This window comes from Borostomias antarcticus (assembly GCF_949987555.1).
Source record: "Borostomias antarcticus genome assembly, chromosome: 10".
Classification (NCBI taxonomy): domain Eukaryota; kingdom Metazoa; phylum Chordata; class Actinopteri; order Stomiiformes; family Stomiidae; genus Borostomias; species Borostomias antarcticus.
The window spans coordinates 15,596,576-15,618,021 of record NC_140243.1 but is presented as its reverse complement, the minus strand read 5'-3'; the positions used below and the strand labels follow the sequence as shown (position 1 = coordinate 15,618,021).

At 46.1% G+C, this 21,446-nt stretch overlaps 1 protein-coding gene across 1 annotated transcript in view; it reads right to left on the bottom strand.

Annotated features, from left to right (window-relative positions):
• Window positions 1–2,426: 2,426 nt before the first annotated feature.
• LOC311314087 (exostosin-1a-like) overlaps window positions 2,427–21,446 on the bottom strand; it is a 31,945-nt gene continuing 12,925 nt past the window's right edge. Inside the window, exons 2-11 of the mRNA XM_084444395.1 lie at window positions 12,325–12,418; window positions 10,608–10,715; window positions 9,305–9,424; window positions 8,792–8,924; window positions 7,516–7,634; window positions 7,160–7,255; window positions 6,605–6,694; window positions 6,135–6,295; window positions 5,745–5,916; window positions 2,427–5,420 (exon numbers count right to left, since the gene is read on the bottom strand). Of these exons, the coding sequence (XP_084300521.1) occupies window positions 5,235–5,420; window positions 5,745–5,916; window positions 6,135–6,295; window positions 6,605–6,694; window positions 7,160–7,255; window positions 7,516–7,634; window positions 8,792–8,924; window positions 9,305–9,424; window positions 10,608–10,715; window positions 12,325–12,418 (1,279 nt within the window). The 3' untranslated portion in view covers window positions 2,427–5,234. The remainder of the gene's footprint in view (window positions 5,421–5,744; window positions 5,917–6,134; window positions 6,296–6,604; window positions 6,695–7,159; window positions 7,256–7,515; window positions 7,635–8,791; window positions 8,925–9,304; window positions 9,425–10,607; window positions 10,716–12,324; window positions 12,419–21,446) is intronic.

Sequence of the window (21,446 nt, the reverse complement as noted above, 5' to 3'; positions counted from 1 at the left end):
GTCACTGTGACTGTACACCGGCCAGGCCTACATTACATGATGTGACAAATAAAATAATCTCTTGTAGTGATGAATACTGTACAAATACGAAGCACAAGTATCCAATTGCAGTGGGAAAAAAAGATGCTATTCTCCCCAAGCCTATTCTGCTGTGGCATCCAAGTGGAGATCGGCACATAGGCCTACAGTATGCAACATCAAGAGATGACACATTTATCACCTTGTCAACATCTGTCTGAAGGGAGAATCTGGAGCACAGAGCCTTGATCATCACTACTATTACAGAATCATTTAGGCCACTGAAACTTCCCTCTACAAAATGGATGTCTTCCTCCCTGTAGAATTTGAAGCTTTGCAGTCTGGATTGTAAACAAGTCTGTTATTGATTTAGAATCTATTAGTAATGTTGATGTATACCACATGCTTAGCCAATATTTCTCTTGGCATACTATCCCATTCCCAACCTTCTACAACTTTTTTTGCCAAGGTAAATGGCCTGAAAATATGTCTTACTTACTCCTCCAGAGTTCCTTGGTGTATTCATAAATATGCAAATTATCTCAGATAAACTAGCTTCTCTTAACCCTATGAAATTAGTCATGCATGTTGCTAATAGCTTCTTAATGTGTGTAATCTGCACATTCAATTATGACCAGGATAATTATGCTCCTATAGAATTATGCTCCTCATAGTATATCTTGTTTTGTATATTGCACTGTATTTTGTTTAAACTCTATTTTCTATTTGCAATGCTGTATAATATTGTAGCTCCAATTTATACTGACTGGTTGGCTGAGATTGTCACTATATTATTCACACCACCAGCACAACTCACTCGTCACAAGTGAAGAGAGCATAGGCTTTCAGGTTGAGAACAGGAGCAGTCATTGATGTTGAGGTTTAGAACAGGAGCAATCATTCAACATCCAAGTGCATGCTGGGTATCAGCCTTGCAGTTTTAGATTATAATCAATAAGATTATGTGGACAGAGGAATGTTTGCGAATCGGGGTCTAAGAGCATTAGAACCATCCACAGGTCACTGCCAAACAGGGTCACTGCACTATCTCAATGCTGTTATTTAGGCTTCCGAGTAGCGGCTCCTAGATTTATGAAACAGCTTTTGGCATGGTGGGGCTGGGCTGACAGAAACAAACTGAGACAAGCTAAGGTAGTATTTAGCTTGGCTTGCCAACTCTCCACCATGCATGCAAACTATGTCTGGGAGGCGTATGAAGAAAGAAAGGAGAGAGAGAGGGACAGAGAGATGACTGACAAGATATGAACAGACATGAGGAAATTCTCTCCGCTGCACTGCACAAGATCCGCTGCACTGCCCAAGATCCCAAAGTCCCTCAGTCCCAAACCAACAGTCAGTCTCTAGGTGTGAGCCACATGGTAGTCAGCATGGTATAGCATTACTACCACTACTCCCCCAAAATAATCAATTAATCGTGAGTTAACCGCATTTTTCAAGTCAATAACAATGGTCAATAAACAAATGTAATAATAATAATATTATTAAAAATAACAGTAATAATAATAATTAGAATTAAAAAACAATGAAGATGAAATACCCACAGCCGCCCCCAAGAGCAAAAAAATTGCAATAAACACATAGAGTACTCTGCAAACCCCCCCTAAGAAAATAGTTTAAAGCTATTTATCTGGACAGTAAGTGTATATTTGCTCGTAAAAACACTATATAACATTACAGTCAATACAAATAATCAATAATGATAAAATCTGTAATCCTGCACGAAGCTTGGGAAGCATTTACCACAGGACTACTAAAATGACACAGCAAAACCAAAGCGAATTTAAGGGAGGCCACACAAAATACCTTTTAAAAACAAGAAATTCATATTTTGGTCCATGATTCAATAAATGTTTTGTTTTTGTTGAGTGCCTCAATTTCTCTTCAGACTCCCAACCTAAACTGTGGACAGTTACGGTTGTTTTTTATTCTTAAGATATTTGTATTACTTTTTACTATCAACGTTTATTTGTGTTTATTCCAGTGTTTTATATATTGTAGTGTTTTTACAAGCAAATAAACACGTTCTGCCCATAAAACAAAAGAAACAAAGAAAGAAAGAAAACGACTAGTTGACTGGCAATGCACAGGGTTGACTAGCGGTTTGATAGTCAACTATTTGACTAGTCTGTGAAACCCCTAGTCAGCGTTAGTGTTAACGGATCGAATCCCAACTCTTCACCAGTATATAAAATAGTCCATAACATGAGTTCAATGCAGTGGGGATGATAGTATTCATTCATAGGCTTTAAGATAGGCTTGGGTGATTCAGCTTTGAAGGGGCAATCCAAATACAGTAATCTTTCCACATGAGAAAAACAACAACAAATAGAGTAAGTTTGATTCATATTTTCTTTTATTATAAAATTGCTTTACAAAATTGTGGTTTCTCTATTTTCATCTTTGTCTCTATAAAATTAGGTCTGTAATTACATGGGGGATTGTGGAAGCAGGCAAAGTAGTTGAAACCGAAATATGTCAGATAAACAGTTAGCAACATATAGATCTGTCTGTCTGAGCCTCACACGCCCCCCAAATGTTCCTACAAAAAGGCAGGAATGTCAATTACAGATGTGACCGTAGTCCAGTGTAAGACAAGTTTAACTATAAAGTTATGTGTTATTGACTCTGATAGGGTTGGGGGGTAACCATGTAATGAAAATGGGGACTTGCTCTTTGCTCAAGGCAAATAATTCAGACGTGACTTTAAAGGCACATTAATATCATTGAAAAAGAGAGGAGAAACTGGAACAGTGAGAGAAGATTTATAAAGCCCCCCCCCCTGACAACACACACACCCAACCAACCACATATTGCACCAGAATAATAAGCCCAAGTGGGTTTCTCTGTTTCCATCTCTGACCATGCTCACTCTGAGCGTCCTCTCTCTGTACAGTAGCCTAAATAGCCATGTTTGTCTCTCTAATACTGAGATTGCTCTTCTGCAATCATGTCATCTACATAGTATCACTACGGAGAAAATACCAAGCTCTTAGCTATTCTCCTCACACTCACACACGCACGCGCACACACACGCACACATTCCATCACACACAAATTAACAGGATATGGGGGGACAATTCCCTTGTTATGACTAAATACAACTGGAAAATGCATAGCATTCTTCATGACGGGGGTGTGAAATGGATCATGGAACACTTGAGACAGTGGTTGGTACAATACACTATGAGGCGTTGGTACAATACACTATGAGGAATCGGAACAGTTGAATGTTCATCTTACAGTAATTATAACCATTATATCCTATTGTATGTGAAAAAAGTGAAACGTATGATGGACAACAAAGGTTTTTAGAGACTCTATTTTTGGATAGTTAGTTGCTGGCTTTATAGGAGAGGCTGTGTTGGAGGATGAAGAATAACCCGATGCCAGATAATTCCAAACACACATTTGCACATTCCAGCTCAAACAAACAAAACATCATAAGGCTTGATATGACATATCAAGAGGACCAAAGGAGAGGTGAACTTAAATGTTGATTAGGACTGAAACGGAATAATATTGATGACCACTTAAAGATGTGCAAGCCATTTGTTTTGACTCTTTTTGTTCACGGTGGCAGTAGAGATGATCCCGGGCTTTCATAACAGATGTCAGTTACTCAGAAGGTATCGGCCATCTCCCGAGTTTCCAGTTCACCAGACGTTCAGCCTCACAAGACGTAGGATCACTCTCCTTCAGACAAGGCAGCTCATACAGTACAGTCCAGCCCTACTTCAGCTGAGGGCACATTCAAGTGGTAGATAGCAATGACTCCTCAAGTCCTTCCATTGCCAGAGAGAACATTACCGTAGTTTTAACTGAAGAGGAGTGTGGCGGCCAGAGGCAGTCATTTCATGGATATAAGCCTCTGCTATAGTGACAAGTGAATCATGAGGGAGAGCTGAATGTGGATGAGGAGCTAAAAGTGGATGAGACAGATAGCATGGGTCAAAACCGTGGATATGAGAGTCAATAGTCCATTTCTGAGGGTAAAAAAAAAAACGTCGAAACTGCACATCATTATGTCCCTTGTTTTGTCTTGCTTCATTTTATAACATTTTAATCATCTTCAAGATATCCCCGCTTTCATGCTTCTCAATAGAAATCGTAAATACGCTGAAATTCCCTTTCCGCATACAGGGGCGGATCATTGCACTGCATAGGCTTAGTGTTAGTGGGAATTCAACACTCTCAGACGTGAACAAACCATTTGTTTTCCATCAGGGCAGAGTTTGATGGGCATGGGTGTGACGATAGCTAGGTAACTATTAGTCCAGGCAGAAAGACACCATGACGGAACGTTTACTACATCCGGTTGAAAATCAAAGTTGTTGTACTTCACGAGTAAGAAGAAGAAAATAGAACCGAAGACTTTAAAAAATATAATAACCCACTAAAAAAAGGCTAATCATGTTAACAAAAATCTCCAAATCACTTTATCCAAATGGAAGAGAAGCAGCATGATCGAGGTTCGTTCACACAGAGTCCCTCTTGGACTCGCCAGATCCCAACGATAGTCAAACTCCAGGCACAGTGAAATCTATCTCAGTCCTGTGGTTGAAGGCGAACATGATCCCCCACTTGGTAGCAGACTGCACACCCATACGGTTTTAAAACAGTAGAGAGTAGTGCTGCTGGCCATTGTGTACAAAAATAAGCTCAACTGATCAAAATAGTGTTATCGGGCTGGCAGCAGATCTCTCTCGTTTGGACTTGTGCATAGTGTGTAGCTAGGGCGTGGGTTTGAGCAGGCTAGGTTGAAGCAGCATGGAGCACTTACACCGAACCATCATCCGCCAAGGTCTTCCTGTCCATAGGCCTCTGCAGTGGCTCCTCTACACTCCTCTGTGTGTGTGTGTGTGTGTGTGTGTGTGTGTGTGTGTTGGTACAGCCCCTCTCACACAACCTGGCTCCTCATTGCCACTGCCTACGCGGGCGGCCCTGGCACCCGGTGGGTAGGATGAGTAGACGGCGTGGTGTCCCTGTCCACAGCACCCGTCCTCCCCTGCTCGTCTTTCATGTCCTTGACCTCTGCCCCCCTCTGCTTGCCCTGAGCTAGCCCTCTCTGGGCCGATCTAGGCCCCGCCCTCTTCCTCTACCCTAACCCAGCCCCCACGTCTGGAAGGTCTCTTGTCTGTCCGTCCGCCCCGACCGTGCGTGCGTGCGTCCAGGAGGCGGGGGCCGGCTCAGGCTGGCTATAGCCTCTCGATGTCTCTGTACTTCTTCCTCAGTATGGAAACCTGGTCCTTGAACAGGACCGGGTCCAGCCTCATCTGGGAGTGGACGAGCGGCATGGTGCCAAACCAGCTGGCAAACTTGTTCATGCAGGTCTGCCGCTGGGCGAAGTGGTCCGGGTCCGCCCAGCGTGAGGCTCGCGACGTCTGCAGAGGGGGAGGGAGGGATGGAGGGGGGGAGAGAGAGACAGGGAGAGAGTATGAGGTAGAACGAAGGGGATAAACCATGTACCACCAATTAAAGACATCTTAATATGTAAATAGGTGAGGAAACGCTCAACAATCACAGGGCCTCAACAGTGTAGGCGGAGAAGTGCAGCTATAGACGCCACGGGCAACAGAAGGGTTATGAATAAAGTAACAGGACTGAGTGACTGTGTGTGTGTGTGTGTGTGTGTGTGTGTGTGTGTGTGTGTGTGTGTCCCACCGACAGCCGAAGAGACCTAATGTTGTCTCTGTTCCATCCCTCACCTGTCCCATCATGGTCTCCTTGTACTGCTTCTTCTGCGTGACTTTGATGGGTGGCAGCTTGGTGACAGCCGACACCAGGAAGTTCATGAGGATGTCCTCGCAGTTGGACAGCTGGTCCACCATGCCCTTCAGACTGGCAGGCAGGTAGTGGGTGTACAGGTGGTGGAAGTATCTAAAGACCGGCACAGTCAGTGGAGCTCAGGTTAGAAGAGAATACACTATACGTGAACACAACACAATGTTATGAGCATTAATATGCACTTCACATATAGAAAAAGATGAGTTTGTAGAGCAGTGAGTTTGCAGAAAAACTTGACATTGTATGTGAACGGACTACGAGAGGAAGTTATCCTACACTAGTTTGGGGGCCAGACCGTTCCCCAGTCTCACCTGTGGTAGATGGCCGCCCCAGTCAGCACCATGGAGTAGTCGTTGGTCCACTTGGACGTGTAGCCCCAGCGCTCCTTGTTGCTGTCCCAGAAGTGGCTACGGGCCGGGTATCCCACAATCCTCTCTGGGAAACTCTGCCACACTGTGAATGCAAAGTCCACCTGTGGAGAGAGGGGAGGAGAGAGAGGGGAGAAGAGAGGGGAGGACAGTGGGAGGAGAGAGGATATGGGGGAAGCGGGGGAGACAGGGGAGAAGAGGGGGGAGGAGAGAGGAGAAGAGAGGAGAGAGGAGAGTGGGAGGAGAAGGGGGAGGAGAGCGGGGCAACACTGAGCATCAGAGACAAGACAATCCCTTACACACCTGACATGGGCACTATGAACTGGATGACATGCTGCGGTAACGCTGATTCATAAACCATGGGGTTAATAGATTCATAGGGAAGTGATCTCAGCTGGTCTTGGCTGTGTCACCTCAGTGGTGGAGAGGACGGTGTCCTCATCCAGGCTGAGCACAGCATCTGTGGGGATGGTATCATAGGGCAGGAACCTGCTGCTCATCACCTGAGACGACACAAAAATACTCAAATACAAATACTCAAAAACAAATACTCATAAACAAGTACTCAAATACAAATACTCATAAACAAGCACTCAAATACAAGTACTCAAATACAAATACTCATAAACAAGCACTCAAATACAAGTACTCAAATACAAATACTCATAATACAAGTACTCAAACACAAATACTCGTATACAAGTACTCAAATCAGTATGAATACAAACGATTCTCGAATCGACTCTACAGGAGCATTTTTTTTGCTACTCAAAAGTGCAGTCGATGTTGAAAAAGGGGTTTTGAATGAGATAATTTCGCTATTGGGTGTTTTCTAAGTCTGCGAACAGCTCTATACTTTCCTGTCTAGCCACTGGCATCACTTAGAAGAGGGCTGTCCAATGCATGTGATACTGTTGGTCAGTGACCATAGGACTGTGCTGTGAATGTGCTTGATGAGAGTAGCCCACCTTGCTCTCTCCCTCGATGACGATGACGGGTACAGAGGTGGCGGGCCAGCGGTGTTTAGCTGGGAGGGGCTTGTCACAGTTCCATAGTACGATCACCTGGAAAACAAGGACACACACTGAGGGATTGAGTACCTTGCTGCACTGGTTCAAACCATACCAGGCTCTTTCCAAGCCGTTAGGGTTGACTCATGACTCAAAAAAGCATATTTAAATTACCCTCAGGTTTAATCGTTTTGTCTGATTGTGTGGATACTCATGAAACAGGTCCTTGAGAACGTATTAATAGCTCTGTCTGTGACTCATGCTGATAGCATGGACACGCGGCCTGTTCCACCGCGTGGTGTGTGCGGTATTACCTGGGCGCAGTACTGCGATTTGGCCACCGCCATGAGCAGCTTGATGATTGGTTGGGATTGGGAGACCAGCGGCGTCACCGCGTGGACGACAGCCGTGAACTTGGGGTAGGGCTTGATACCTGGATGACGGCCAAGAGCCAGAGTCAGCTAGCAAGTCAAAGTCAAAAAGCGATATGCTTCTTCTTCTAATAAACAGCTAGACAGAGAGAGAGAGAGAGAGAGAGAGAGAGAGAGAGACACACACACACACAGCGGCCCTACACATCGGCATCACAAACTAACCAATACTCATTCACTGCTCCAACACAGCGCCTCCTAACTGCACTGCTAGAATGAGGAGCTCCTCTCTGTGTGGTGGGGTGCAACGGATGGTCACCAGGGAGATGGTGGTGGGACACACACACACACACACACACACACACACACACACACACACGTGTGACAGCGCTGCAGGTCTGGGCCGCCACATGGGGACGTTTATTTGGGGATGTCGTTAAGTAAGGTGTCAGTCAGCAGCATGCAGACTCGACACTCGTTATGTCAAGCGGACACATTTATTTAATTAATCAGAGCGCCGACCTTCCCTGTGCCCTGCTGTACACGGTTGTGTTAATTGGTCGCACAGAATGAATAAATTAAAGGCTTATTTGAATAATTCATGTCTGGTGTCACGGTGGGTTATTTTCAATGTTTATGTTCTTATTCACCAGAGACATGGATCCAGATGTGCTGTCATACATTAAAAGTAAACCACAAAGACATTGCAAATATCATATTTTATACAACAGCTCAAAGTCGTGCCAATAACAATACATACCAATGGGTAAATCACCGGTAAAAGTATCATCCAGCTGGCATTCATTTGCCTATACTGTAGCAACGGTAAACAATTGGGGACTATTGTAAACTATTTCGGATTGCGGAAGGCTGAGAGCAACACAATTTCGTGAAATTGAACACTACTAACCCATATTTTTTCAAAAAGATACTTAATGACAGTGCAGTGCTGTTTTATAAAAGCAATAACACTCGAGGTCACGCTTCATCATCGTTATTAGTTCGGCTGTGCAGGGCAACGGCACTCCGCTTCGCTCTGCACAGCACTCCCTCTCGTGTGTTATTGCTGAAGTAGATCACTGTGGTGAACCAACATTGCTTTTGAGCTCGGCTACAGGTACCGAGACGTATTTGGGATATTAGAAGATGAGATCTCCCATGTGTGTGTGTGTGAGCATGTGTGTGTGAGCGTGTGTGTGTGAGCGTGCGTGCTACCGACCCAGCTCGGCGTAGTAGAAGGGGAAGTCTCCGAGGTGTGTGGAGTACTGCGGCAGGGCGAACAGGCCTCCGGGCAGCCTGTTCCACATGAGGCTGCTCCTGGAGGCGTGCTGGAGCACTCGGTCATGGATGATCTGAGAGGGAGGAGGGCGAGAGACGGTACGGTCACGCTGGGGGAATACCAACACCAACAAAGTCACAGTCCAAAGTCGGTGAGGAAAAACATGAATGCAGAACTTTTTTTTATTTTTTTTTTATTGTTGTGATCAAGGCTTTAGTCTCAATGTGACTAACCCTGAATCAAATAAAATAAAATGAAACTCATGACTTTTTTAACCACTTTCCTTGTCTGCTCTAACATACAGACAGTATCAAATCCAATCAGCCAAAGAGGACGCATGTCAATCAATAACCTTTATTTAAACTCGAAGGACACTGTCACACCGGACAGATCCCCCTTGGTGTCCCCTCACTAGTATACAGGGTGGAGGTACAGGGCGCCACAGACACTCACCTCCAGGGTGGTGAGGACGATCCTCTCCACAGAGGAGAAGTAGGCCTCCCAAAGGAACTGGGTCTGCTGCCTCAGAGCCAGGATCCGGTCCTGGTGGATGGAGCGCACCGTGGATGGGATCTGGAGACAGAATCAACAGATTGATGGATGGATACATGTATAAATCAGTAAGCTAAACGATGTAAGGACTATATGAATGAATGAGATGAACAGTTATTGATGTCCTGAACGTGTCGCCCTCCCCCAAGCTAAACCTTTATAACACTCTTGATAATCTTCTATATGATTGGACTTTCGCCCGCTTCAGTGGCTTGTAAGTGAAATTTACCAGCTCCCAAGGGACATTTAGCTCCCAAGGGACATTTAGCCTGGAAGCCAATAGTTTTCAAGATAGGACTTCCAGCCGCCCACAACGATTTGAGTGGGCGGGAGCACTTCCCTTGACAGACAAACTCCTTCAGCCAATCAGCGTAACAAAATATAGATCAAACTTTTGCCAAATCCAATCGGAAGAATGGCGAAAATGTCTTTTCTGCTTAGAAAGTGTATACTCTTGTTCTTCTTTAACTGTTGTTATTGAGTCTATTTCTGCAATAACTGCACTTATGGCTGTGCTTATTCTTCTAATGTTAACGTTACAGCTCGTTGCTACATTCTACTAGCGGACCCCTGTTGTATTTCTCGTCATCTATAGGAACCAATCAGGGACTGGGGGCGGAACAGCAGTTAAAATGCAGTTTCCTGATTGGTGCCCCATTTTCTGAAAAAACTCAAATCGTCCAGTGCGTCTGGAAGTCCAGACTCTGTCGTGAAAACATTTTCGCGATGGGTTTGTCTTCCAGGCTAAGGGACATTTACCAGCATTTGGCTGGTGCTCAGCAAATGCAGAGCTCTGTCAGTATAAAAGCTCTAGGGTAGGGTACTGCAGTATAAAGGTTCTAGGGTAGGGTACTGCAGTATAAAGGTTCTAGGGTAGGGTACTGCAGTATAAAGGCTCTAGGGTAGGGTACTGCAGTATAAAGGCTCTAGGGTAGGGTACTGCAGTATAAAGGTTCTAGGGTAGGGTACTGCAGTATAAAGGTTCTAGGGTAGGGTACTGCAGTATAAAGGCTCTAGGGTAGGGTACTGCAGTATAAAGGTTCTAGGGTAGGGTACTGCAGTATAAAGTACACCTGCAAACTCATTATTTCTGCCATAGTCTTATCTGTGAAGCGCTTCGAGATTGGTCTCGGCAGATGAGAAGCTCTGCATATAAACATAAATATTATTATTATATTTATGATTATTATTTACATATTATTACCTGGAGCAGGAGTCGCTCATCTCCCATGACTGCTGCCGTGTTCCAGTCGATGATCTCTGAGAAAGGCAGCTCCCAGCCGTTACTGAGCATGACAGGTACACATGCAGCCTGCACAGGGAACACACGTGCACACACACACACACGTGCACACACACACACACACACACACACACACACACACACACACACACACACACACACACACACACACACACACACACACACACACACACACACACACACACACACAGTCAGATTGACCAGAATAAAACAACGACTTCAGGAAGGCGCTTTCTGATCTAACATCGTCTGGCGTCTGTGTATTCTTAGGGGCTAACGTTGCCTAACGTTGACCTCGTATTCAAATGGCGAGGACAGAGCAGTGAAACAGAGGCACGGCCAGCTGCTCCTCAGACTCAGCACTGATGGCAGCTTATACAGCCTCGGCCAGAGCAAAACTCACATCAGCATTTTGTAGCCTTGAAAAAAACCGGGACCATCTGTCTGTCATCACTGTATTATATTAGTGTGACTCCCGGCGTCCATTCGACTATGACAGCATATTCAACAACAAACGGGAGCAAACTCTTACAAGCAGGCTCATTCAATTACAGTAGCATAATGAAATGCATCCTAAATGGACCTCTGCTGAACCTGCACAACACACAGTGAATGTGGAATCGTCACCAACTGCAAAATATAGCCTAAACATTTGTCCTTTTGGAGACACCTTGAGCGTTCATTTTGAGTTTTAGCTCTCTGACGGTCTTGTGTCCCTTTTTAGTTACCGTAGCTCAGCCGAGGCCAGCCAGGGAAATAGCCCATGTTATTGTAGTAGTGAGTATCTGCAACGACTCCCCAGCAATAGAACGCTCACTGTGTCTCCAACAATGATGACTACCACCAATTTAGTTTACAATCTGCAATTTGCGACATACAGTAGCCAATCGACTTTGATTTCCTGTCAGGATTGATAGTGCACGCTTGCATGCCTGCCCACGTGTGTGCGGACAGGTATGGTCCTGTCACTGTGTCCTGTTCCTAATCTGTTAAGCTGGGTGCCATTCAGTGATTGGCCACCACCAGGTATCTCTCTCCTGTTCCATGCTGCTCTCTAATCTGCAGAAAAACAGCCCCTGGCCTCACACACACACAAGCATGCAAACATGTGCTCACACACACACACACACACACACACACACACACACACACACACACACACACACACACACACACACACACACACACACGCAGGTGAGAAACAGCAGCCAATGTAGACCGGCACAGACCTTCCCAGACCTTCCAGAGGGGAGCTCAGCCCAGACTTTCCCAGATCTTCCCCAGGGGAACTCAGCCCAGATGCTCTCCAGGGGAAGTCCCTGGTTGATGAGGCCTACTCTAGACTGGTCTGGCTCTCATTAACAGCCTTGAGCCCCATTACTAATGCAGGAGAGAACAACACTCTGAAGGAGCAGCTGAGACACAGACCGTGTTTGTGTGTGTGTGCGTGTGTGTGTGTATAGAGGGGAGGCAGCATAACAGAGCCCAAACGTTACTCTTCCCTCTTCTCCTAATAATAGGTGTGTGTGTGTGTTTGTACGCCTGTGTATATTTGTGTTTACATGCAAGCATGCCTATGTGTGTATGTGATACTGTACTTGCATCGGTGCCTGTGTGTCTCGTATATGTGTGTGTGTGTGTGTGTGTGTGTGCCGACCTGCAGGGCTTCCAGGAAGCGGAATGACCCAAGGCGTCGTCCTCTGGGCACCAGACAGAAGGTGGAGTTGTGTAGCATCTCTCTGTAGTCGTACCTGGAGACACAAACACACAACAGGGGCGTTTAATCATCAAACCGAGAGATGTTCCATTTGCCTCCCCGAAAGAGTAGCTGGACACGGAAACACACAAACGATCGGACAAAATGTCCGAAGGCGTGTTTCCTGCCATGAGGCCAAAAGTGGGCACGGGCCTTGATTGATGACAGAGTGAGCCCTTGCTACAGTGCCTGGAAGGAAGGAGCAAATTCATGGAAAATCGCATACTTTCTGATCCCCCGCCCGACCCCCCTCCTCTCAGAGAACCCAGTACCCTCTCACCTGCCTCCCTGAACATCGCTGCACCCCCCACCCACACCCCCCCACGCCCCGCCGTTCCTTCCAACCTATGCCTCAGTCAGCACTTGGATTATGGAGCTGCTTGGAATTCCTGCAGTGGCATTCCTCTGTGTGTGTGCGTGCAAGCACGTGTATGTGTGTGTGTGTGTGTTCGCGTGTGTTACGCCTGCTGTATGAATGCGTGTCCGTATCCTTCCGTGTACGCGTGTGTGCGCTGCCATGCGTGACGGTGTAGCATGGCGGCCGGCCGGGGCGCCTCTCCGCCTAGCTCTGACCGGGGGGCCCGAGCTGGCTAGCTGTCTCCTGCTGTTACCGGAGGTGCATTCCTGTGGGCCCAGCTCGGGGGGCCTACCTGATCCCCCCCCCCCACCTCCTCCGCCCTGGGTCACTGAACAGCCAAGAGGGTTATCACCATCATCAGTCATACATACATACACACACACACACACACGCGCACACGCACACACAATCCTACAGCGCAGAGCTGAAAGCACAGCACCCAACCGAGTACAAGCCGACGTCGTCTCCCCCATGGGTTTATCTTCTATAAAAACAGGTGTGCAGATTTGGCAAACGCACAGAGCTGTCAGCATCATCACACGGCCCATCTGTTTTTGATGATAGTGACACATTCTTTTCAGCTGCTTCAGAGCCGGAGAAATGAGAGACAAAGAGAGAGACACGGAGAGACAGAGCGGGAGAGAGAGAGAGAGAGAGAGAGAGAGAGAGAGAGTGCAGACGACGGTTAGATGAATCGAGATGTTCAGTCAGTCCGGTCTCCTCTGCTATTTCCAGCTCTCTCTCATATCCCCTGTGGATGAAGGCTGTGGTATCTGAATGCCCGTGAAATGCCGTCTGCGTTAACTAGTCCACCTCAGTGAACAACATGCTCTCCATCCGACTGTCATACATGGCAGCAGCATGGCACAGCTTGCCAGTCTTTGTAGACCAGCAGGTGAGCTGAACACAATATATCAGAACTACCTCACTACCAGACAGACAGACAGGCAGTGTCAAACATGTAAGAAATATATTCTCACAGTTCAACAGAGTTCTTTACGTTATTTATTTTCAACAACGATCTGATGAAAATGATGGTTATGGACTCCCATATGCTTGTCAAGGTTGCCATAGGAACCCATGAACATCTGTTGTTGCGTCCTCTTAATGTCGATGAAAGAGAGCGACAGAGCAGCCTCTGACAAATGTGGAAGCGACAGTGTGTGTGCGCGACAGGCGACAGCTAGTAGTAATTAGAGTGCGGGCTAATTAGCCCGTGAGGGAGAGATAGACGGCAAAGAGTCTGCCTGTGCTGCAGGCATGACGCCATTACAGCGAGGTTGGTTGACAGAGAAAAGGCAAAGGTTCTTTGAAACGGTGCCATCTGGGCAGAATCCAGATTAGGATGCTGGATCATCTCAGTTCAAACAGTTCTTTTAACCCTATATTTAGCCAGGCAGGTCAATTAAGAACAATTAAACAGCAGCTGGAGAAAATGCCAGCCCACATTGTGAGTCTGGGCATGGGCAAGGCACCCTGGAACTTTATTGCTGTGCAAGGCATGCTGGGACCTAAATGGATACTGTTCTGAACAGTCAGCGGTAGGAACAGGGTTACTGTTGCTGCTTCACCCCTGGAGGGGCCAGAAGATGCACATTAGGGCTGGGTATCGATTTGAATTTCAAGAATCGATTCGATTCCGATTCACAAGGTTCAGAATCGGTTATCACAATTCGATTCGATTCAATATCGATTCGGTTAGTGTTACTAAAACCTGTTTTTTTTAGCTGTAACCTTAATTACATGACTGCCAAGGTATGCAACACATCAATACTAGGGCTGGGTATCAATACTGATTTCCAAAAATGAATGAATGAATGAATCATTGAATGAATGAATTAACTATTCATTCCTTCATTTATTCATTCATTCAATAAATAAAAGATTGATTTTGGGATTCATGAATCGATTCAGAATTGATTAATCGATTTTTTAAACCCAGCCCTAATGCACATGTAGGCTTGGTCCATCCCTCTGAACGCCTCATTTGCAAAAGATTTGAGTTTCCAAATGGTCGCTGTTTTCCTGACACATTGGACTCCCGGGCTCACGGGGGCCAAGTATACAGCAATAACACGATCATGTTTGGTCTTCTCTATCTGAAGTGCACTCGCTGAGAAAGAATATGATGACATTTGAATTGATACACAGTGTATATTTCTGTGAATGTTTGACTTGCGTTTCTCTACACTGATGAGGACTCTTGGTGGCATTCACAGCTCCTCGTGTGATCCCTTCCCTGCATTGGTCGTCGACTCGTCACTGATAAGTATCAAGAAGTGGTCTTGATTGCTCATCCTTACAGAAACGCAGTTTGAATTCTAACAGTTCATGGTTGGGTATAAAAGGGAATGTAGCCTAAACCATTTTTTCTGCACCCCTTCTTACTGTGATTCTTCTCGCAAAAGTATGTTTTGTTAATATTAATACACTCTTCCTTCAAGCCAAGGGGGGCTGGTTTTGGCTCTATTACCAATGTGAAAACCCATGCACTCTGAAATCTCCCAACTGCAAAGCTCTTAACAAAAAAGATTACAGAGTGTACAGATTCTGAACACATAGACACAGGTCGACCTCAGACGTCACTGTGTAATGTGAAATTGCAGGTTATCAGCCCTGCAGTACCTTACTGATGCGCTACGAAGGGTTAACAGGGATCACATGATGGACATAATAGCTGCTGTTAAGACAGTAGGGTTGATTCCATTTAGAGTAACTCCACACTAACACCCATGTGAATTGCCAAGTGCTCTTTTTTTAAGTGCTTTGTGAGTTCTTGATGCTATATAAATCCAATGCACCCACGCACTATGATTTAATGATGTGAACACAACACACACATAAACAATCTCTCTCTCACACACGCACGCACATACACACGCACACACAGAGCTACACAGATAAACCTAATCCCTCTTCGGGAACATTCAGCATTTTGCTGTCCACTATGCGTTTTGTACACTGGGCTCCTTTTGTAAAAGATATCTCTGTCTCAGGTCTCCCTGATGAAAGAAAGGCTTGGTGTGACATTTAATACAGAATTCTGAGGAGAGATCCCAAACGGCACACAGCTACTCCCGCTGAGAAGCTGAAAGAGAAATGTCTGGCTCTCAATGCGTGTTTGTTTTGACTATGACCCCTCAGTATCCCAAGTCAGCCGGTCTAGATGCTGCTGGTGAATGCGGGGTTAATGAGCCTACAGCCAGAAAGACAAGATGGCGGTGCTTGGGAGAGTCTGGAAGACTGTGTGAGAGAGTCCTCTCCAGAGGAATGTGGAAACATTAGACTCTGGCCTTCTCCTGTCATTAGTGTTCTGGTGTGCTCGCGCTGCCTACAGAGAGGCTGAATCTCATTGGTGCGCCCGGGCCATGCTACATGACCTTGATGCTGTGCTTGATATGCATGACGAAGAGGCTAGATTAATGATTAGAGCTAGCATAGCACTGACGCACGGGCAAGCCAAACACCAGCTCCATGGCTAAGGTTTCCCGACAACGTGGTTAAGACGGACGGCGGGACATAAACCTGTAATGTAATACACTTGTGATTAACACGCGTAGGCTCAGGCTTTAGTTAAGCTGTGATGAACATGCAAACCTAACAAACCTGTGATTAATCTGCCATGAACACGTATGCTTACAACACATGTAATAACCTGTTATTAATCTGTAATGAACACGTATGCTTAAAAGACATGTAATAACCTGTTATTAATCTGTACCTCCACAGACCACAGTACTACGATGTTGTACTGCACAAACGGTGTTTAATGATCACTCTCTGGTTCTCTGAGCTGCAGTAATGTTCAGGGTTTAGAATTGGGACGTCTGGCGTTGGAACGACTAGTGCGCTACAGTGGACAGCTGTAGTCATGGGCTACTGGCGCACAGGGCGGGGGGGGGGGTTCGCCTGCAGTACAACTTCCTGTTTGTCCGCTATCTTTCCTGATGAAAATGGAACTCTGCCATGTAAGCCTTGGACAAACATTTCCTGTGGAACAGCCTGAACCCACCAATCCCAAACAAACAATTCCCAGGAAAATGTCAGCCAGGACAGGCCGGCCCATGATTCACTCTGGATCTCTCACTGCTAAATAGTTTAGGTCTGATGGTCAGGCTACTGACCTAATACGAGAAAAGAGTCAACTAAAAAGAGAGACTAAAGTCATTCTAAGAACATATGACAGCATCACCAACCCAAACTGAGAGAAATTTGAAATGTTAAATCTGGGGCGCATGCTATGCTGCTCGGAGTTCAAAGCAGAGCTTCATTAAACATTTACTGCCTCGTAGAGTGGGTTCTCTCTGCCGTAGCACAGCTAGACACGACCCTGGGTTAATAAACCTAATTAATGCACAAAGAATTCACTATCTCTCACACACGTTTCTCACGAAAGCCACAGACATTAGGCACGTCGCTCAGATCAGCCAGGGAAATCTACAAAGTGCTTGCCATAAAACAGGGAGAGCCAGAGAGTGAGCAAGCGAGCGCTTGAGTTAATGAAATGTGAGTTAATGGAACAACCATTAACTGTTGGAATGTCAGAGGTTCGTGGGGCCTGGGTCATAAACATGCCAGATCAGAGGACTGGCCAAGTGGGATTTTTATGTCCTCAATCAATAGCAACTGATGTACTGATCAATGGCTCTTCTTCCCTGGGGAGAAAACATCTGTGACACAGACTTCCTTTTTCAGAAAAAAAGGTAGTCTACTTGAGATGATCAATTTAAGTTCCTCAGCCGAGTCCATACATCCTGAGGGAGAGAGAGAGAGAGAGAGAGTGAGAGGGAGAGAAAGAAAGAAAGAAAAAGGATAGGCCTCCTGTGTTCAACTGGAGAGATAATTCCAGGTAAGGAATGTGTCTGTTCCTGGTCCAACTCTGTCAGAGGGTAGGGGGGAGGGAGGGGGAGAGATAGGAGGATAGGGCAAGTGGGAGAGAGACAGTGTGTGTATGTGTGTCTCTGTCTCTCTCTCTCACACACACACACACACACACACACACACACACGCACACACGAGGTGTCAAGTCAACCACCTGGTCTTAGTACCTAATTGTGGCTTTTTTATTGCTGCCCTTTTTGTGCAGTTGTGTATTAGTGTGCCTTTGAGCTGGGTGGTGTATAGTTGTGTAATGCTACAACATAGGGATTTCCCCTCAGAGATCAATAAAGTTGATATCTATCGATCTTAGGCTAATCCTTTTCTACATAACAAGCTAAAGGGTAATTTTAGATTAGAAAGAAGATGGGGTGGTGGGGAGCTGTCTATATTTTTAATAACTTAGATTAGATTTTATTAGATTACATTGACATTATATTCGATTGATATTCTAATCTTACAATGATGACGATGCCATCTGCTGCACTTTAATCATTCCACCCCCGATAGCTTGATCAGATGGACAGGCTTCATCAGAAGATGATCCAATCTCCCAAAGGGGGAGATTGCTACTGGACGTAGCCTGATCCAGCAGCTCTTTGCCTGGCTGAGAGCACCCCAGGGCAAACGCCACACGCCGGCCCAGGTTAGGGATCAGGGGTCAGGCTGCTGATGACATCACAGGGGTCAACAGCGGGGTAAGGCTAGCTGAGGCCGGTCAGGTTAGCACACTGGTGGAGAGCATTCCCCCTTCCCAGGCCTGTTATTCCACTCCCTGTCAATCACTAATGGGCTGCTCACACGCTTCCGTTTGATGCGTGTCCGTCAACGTATGGCAGAAGGCGTGTCTGCTGCACGCAACAACAACCAATCACATTGTCTGAAACTGCGGCCGCAACAGCCAGTAGATTCTATGAACCTGCTAGCGCGCACTATTTTGAAAACCCACCCGGCTTTTCGTTTAGTGCTGTCATGGATGCTAATCTGGTCGAACGTGTGGCGATCATCTATGCATTGTGGTTGAGGCGACGTGAACGTGGTGCCCGCAGGTATTGGTTACATCCTATCCTGCAAACCCGCTGAAAATAAACAGTGATGATAAGTTTGTCCTCCATCTTGGTATCTAAAAATGTGAAAATCCCGCCTTGTGATGACGTCTTTCTCCGTCAAGACATCTGATTGGTCGGCAGCTCCAGAAATGCATCTGAAAGAACATTTCTCAACTTTCGACGCTAGCAACGCAGGTAACGCAACGCACCGGGACAACAACGGAACCAGAATGCCATTCGGCTGCAGCCATTGAAAGTGAATGGCGTCCGTCAATGTCGACGCATCAAACGGAAGCTTGTGAGCAGCCCGTAGGTGATAGACACGACAACAGAGCAAAGATTGACTCGCTCTCGGAGAAGATCTCTCCACACAGACAAGGCGCATTAGGCCTAGACAAAGTAGCTTCTGTCGCCAAGACCCTCTGCGTATTCACAATAACATCATTCGCTTCTATAAAGAAAAAAACATCCAGCCAAAACGGATGACGATGATGGCCTAGAAGTGAGGAAACAGAAAGATCTGGGCCTCCGAGCGCATCAGTGAGAAACCGCCTTGGCAGTTTGCATTACAATGAGATGAGAAGCGCGTCGTCTGCAGGCAAAGACCACGTCAGGATTTCAATGAACTGCCAAAATATGTGTAAACACAGCCTCCAGCCCCAAGAAGGAAAAGATGATTACCTTACTATTACCCGACTGCAGATGAGGTGCATCCATCACTGAGAGTGATGATTATGGCAGGCGAAGGTGACGGAGAGAAATAGGGAATTACGTCAAAGTGCTGTGTTGTGCGCTCGGCTGCCCTGCGATGATGCTAATGGTGGGGAAGGAAGGGATCTCTTATTTGGATTGAGGATACAAATCTGACAGGTGGATAATAATATCCTCCTCCTCACACAGCACACTGAGGGGCACATTCACAGTTACGAGTCTGAAAAGACAGCAAGGAGGCAGTTAGCCTGCTGCCAGGGCTGAAAATTAACTTTTTGGCTCACCTGCCAAGGGGACTGGTAGATGAAAAAATCCACCGGCCAAGTATATTTTTTACCGGCCAAAATAATAAATTGCCTTTTTTTGTCACATTATACATCTGTTTCAGTACTTTTCATTCAGATAATAGTATTATGTTGAAAACATGCTTAAGGAAGAGGCCAAAGTAAAATTTCAAATAAATTAGTTTAATTCGATGCCTAGAAACATTGCAATTCATAGAAATTCAATTATTCATTTCCATTCACTTCCACGGTGTAGAATTATCCATAACTACCTAACCCTACACAAACATGAGATATAAATGATCCAAGCCTTAACCTCATGGTCTTAATGTGTTTATGAACAAAATACATATACTGTAACATATTCACAGCCTGTCATCATGTAAAGTTAAACCTGAGCTGGATGACCAGTGAAGTCAGTCAAGGAGGAACCAGTACCGTCTTCAGAGCTGAAAAGCTACATGACAAGCAATCAAAGACGTCCCTTCTGAGAAACAGTGGCTTGGTATGTTATGGAAGAGACCAGGATGGTACCCCAGAGACCATCCAGAGACAGGATGGTACACATCTACTGTAGGTGTCGACTGTAGTAGCGCGCGTCCTCTGAGGTAAATGGGAATGATTTTCTGTGTGCGAGTAGCCTCGTGTCACCAGTCTCTCCTAGTGCGTGAGGCTCCGCAACAGTGATGTGACTGAAAACTAAATAGCGGGGGAGCTATTTAAGTGCAACACACAACAAACAGAACGCCGGTCTATGGCATGGATGTGGCGACATCGCACGCATAATTTATTACATGACTCTATTGGTACAAACATTTACCTGCCAGCGTGGCGGATAGCCTCCGAAATTTAGTCGCCAAATGGAAATTTTACCCGCCATTGGATGTTAATTTTCAGCCCTGCCTGCTGCTAAAGAGAAACGCTGAATTATGAAGAGCTGCATTGACATAAAATCAGTGGTGATTGACAGGCTGTCCTTCCCGGAATACGCCTCGGACGGCACTGGCCTTCCCTACAAGCCTTCGGGAATGAGGGAGGGTAGCGAATCCTAATCCTCTTCCAACATCATACATCATCATCGACACCTACGCGTAGGCGCGCACACACACGGAAAACAAGGCAGGGGAGAGTGAAACTAGATCGACAAGGCCGGGCTGTAAACAGGAGAAAGTTTCCAGAGGTAGCTACACACCCCAGCAGCCATATGTTAAACCAGGGGCTAATGTATTCTTGTCAGCGAGCCACAATACTCTAGGGTCATGGGGAGGGCAGGTTAGAGGACCGCGCTCAATGATGTGTGTGTGTGGGTGGGTATGCGTTTGTGTGAGAGGGATGGTGATTGAGTGAGTAAATGTGTGTGTGTGTGTGTGTGCGTGTGTAGGATACGATGGGCTCTTGTCGAGTGAGGCGATGATGCTATAACCCCATTGAGTGTGAGTGGGTCTGCAGGGCAGGAAGGTCTGATGGGACTAGCACCTACACGTGAGCCGCTCTGTGGACTAGCGCAGGACACGGGGCTGGAATGCAACACTACAATGGGGGGCATTATTACCTACCATAAAACAAAAATCTTAACAGCCCTCACACTGCAGTGTTTCCCTTACCATTGCCTTGGAGGGGCAACACGCCACCCCCAACGGAACCTCCTGCTGAAAGACCCCCCCCCCCCCCAAAAAAAAAGTAAGGCCAGACTTTTACATTGCTAATGTTTTTAGCATAAGTCAATTGAGTTTAACATAGCGA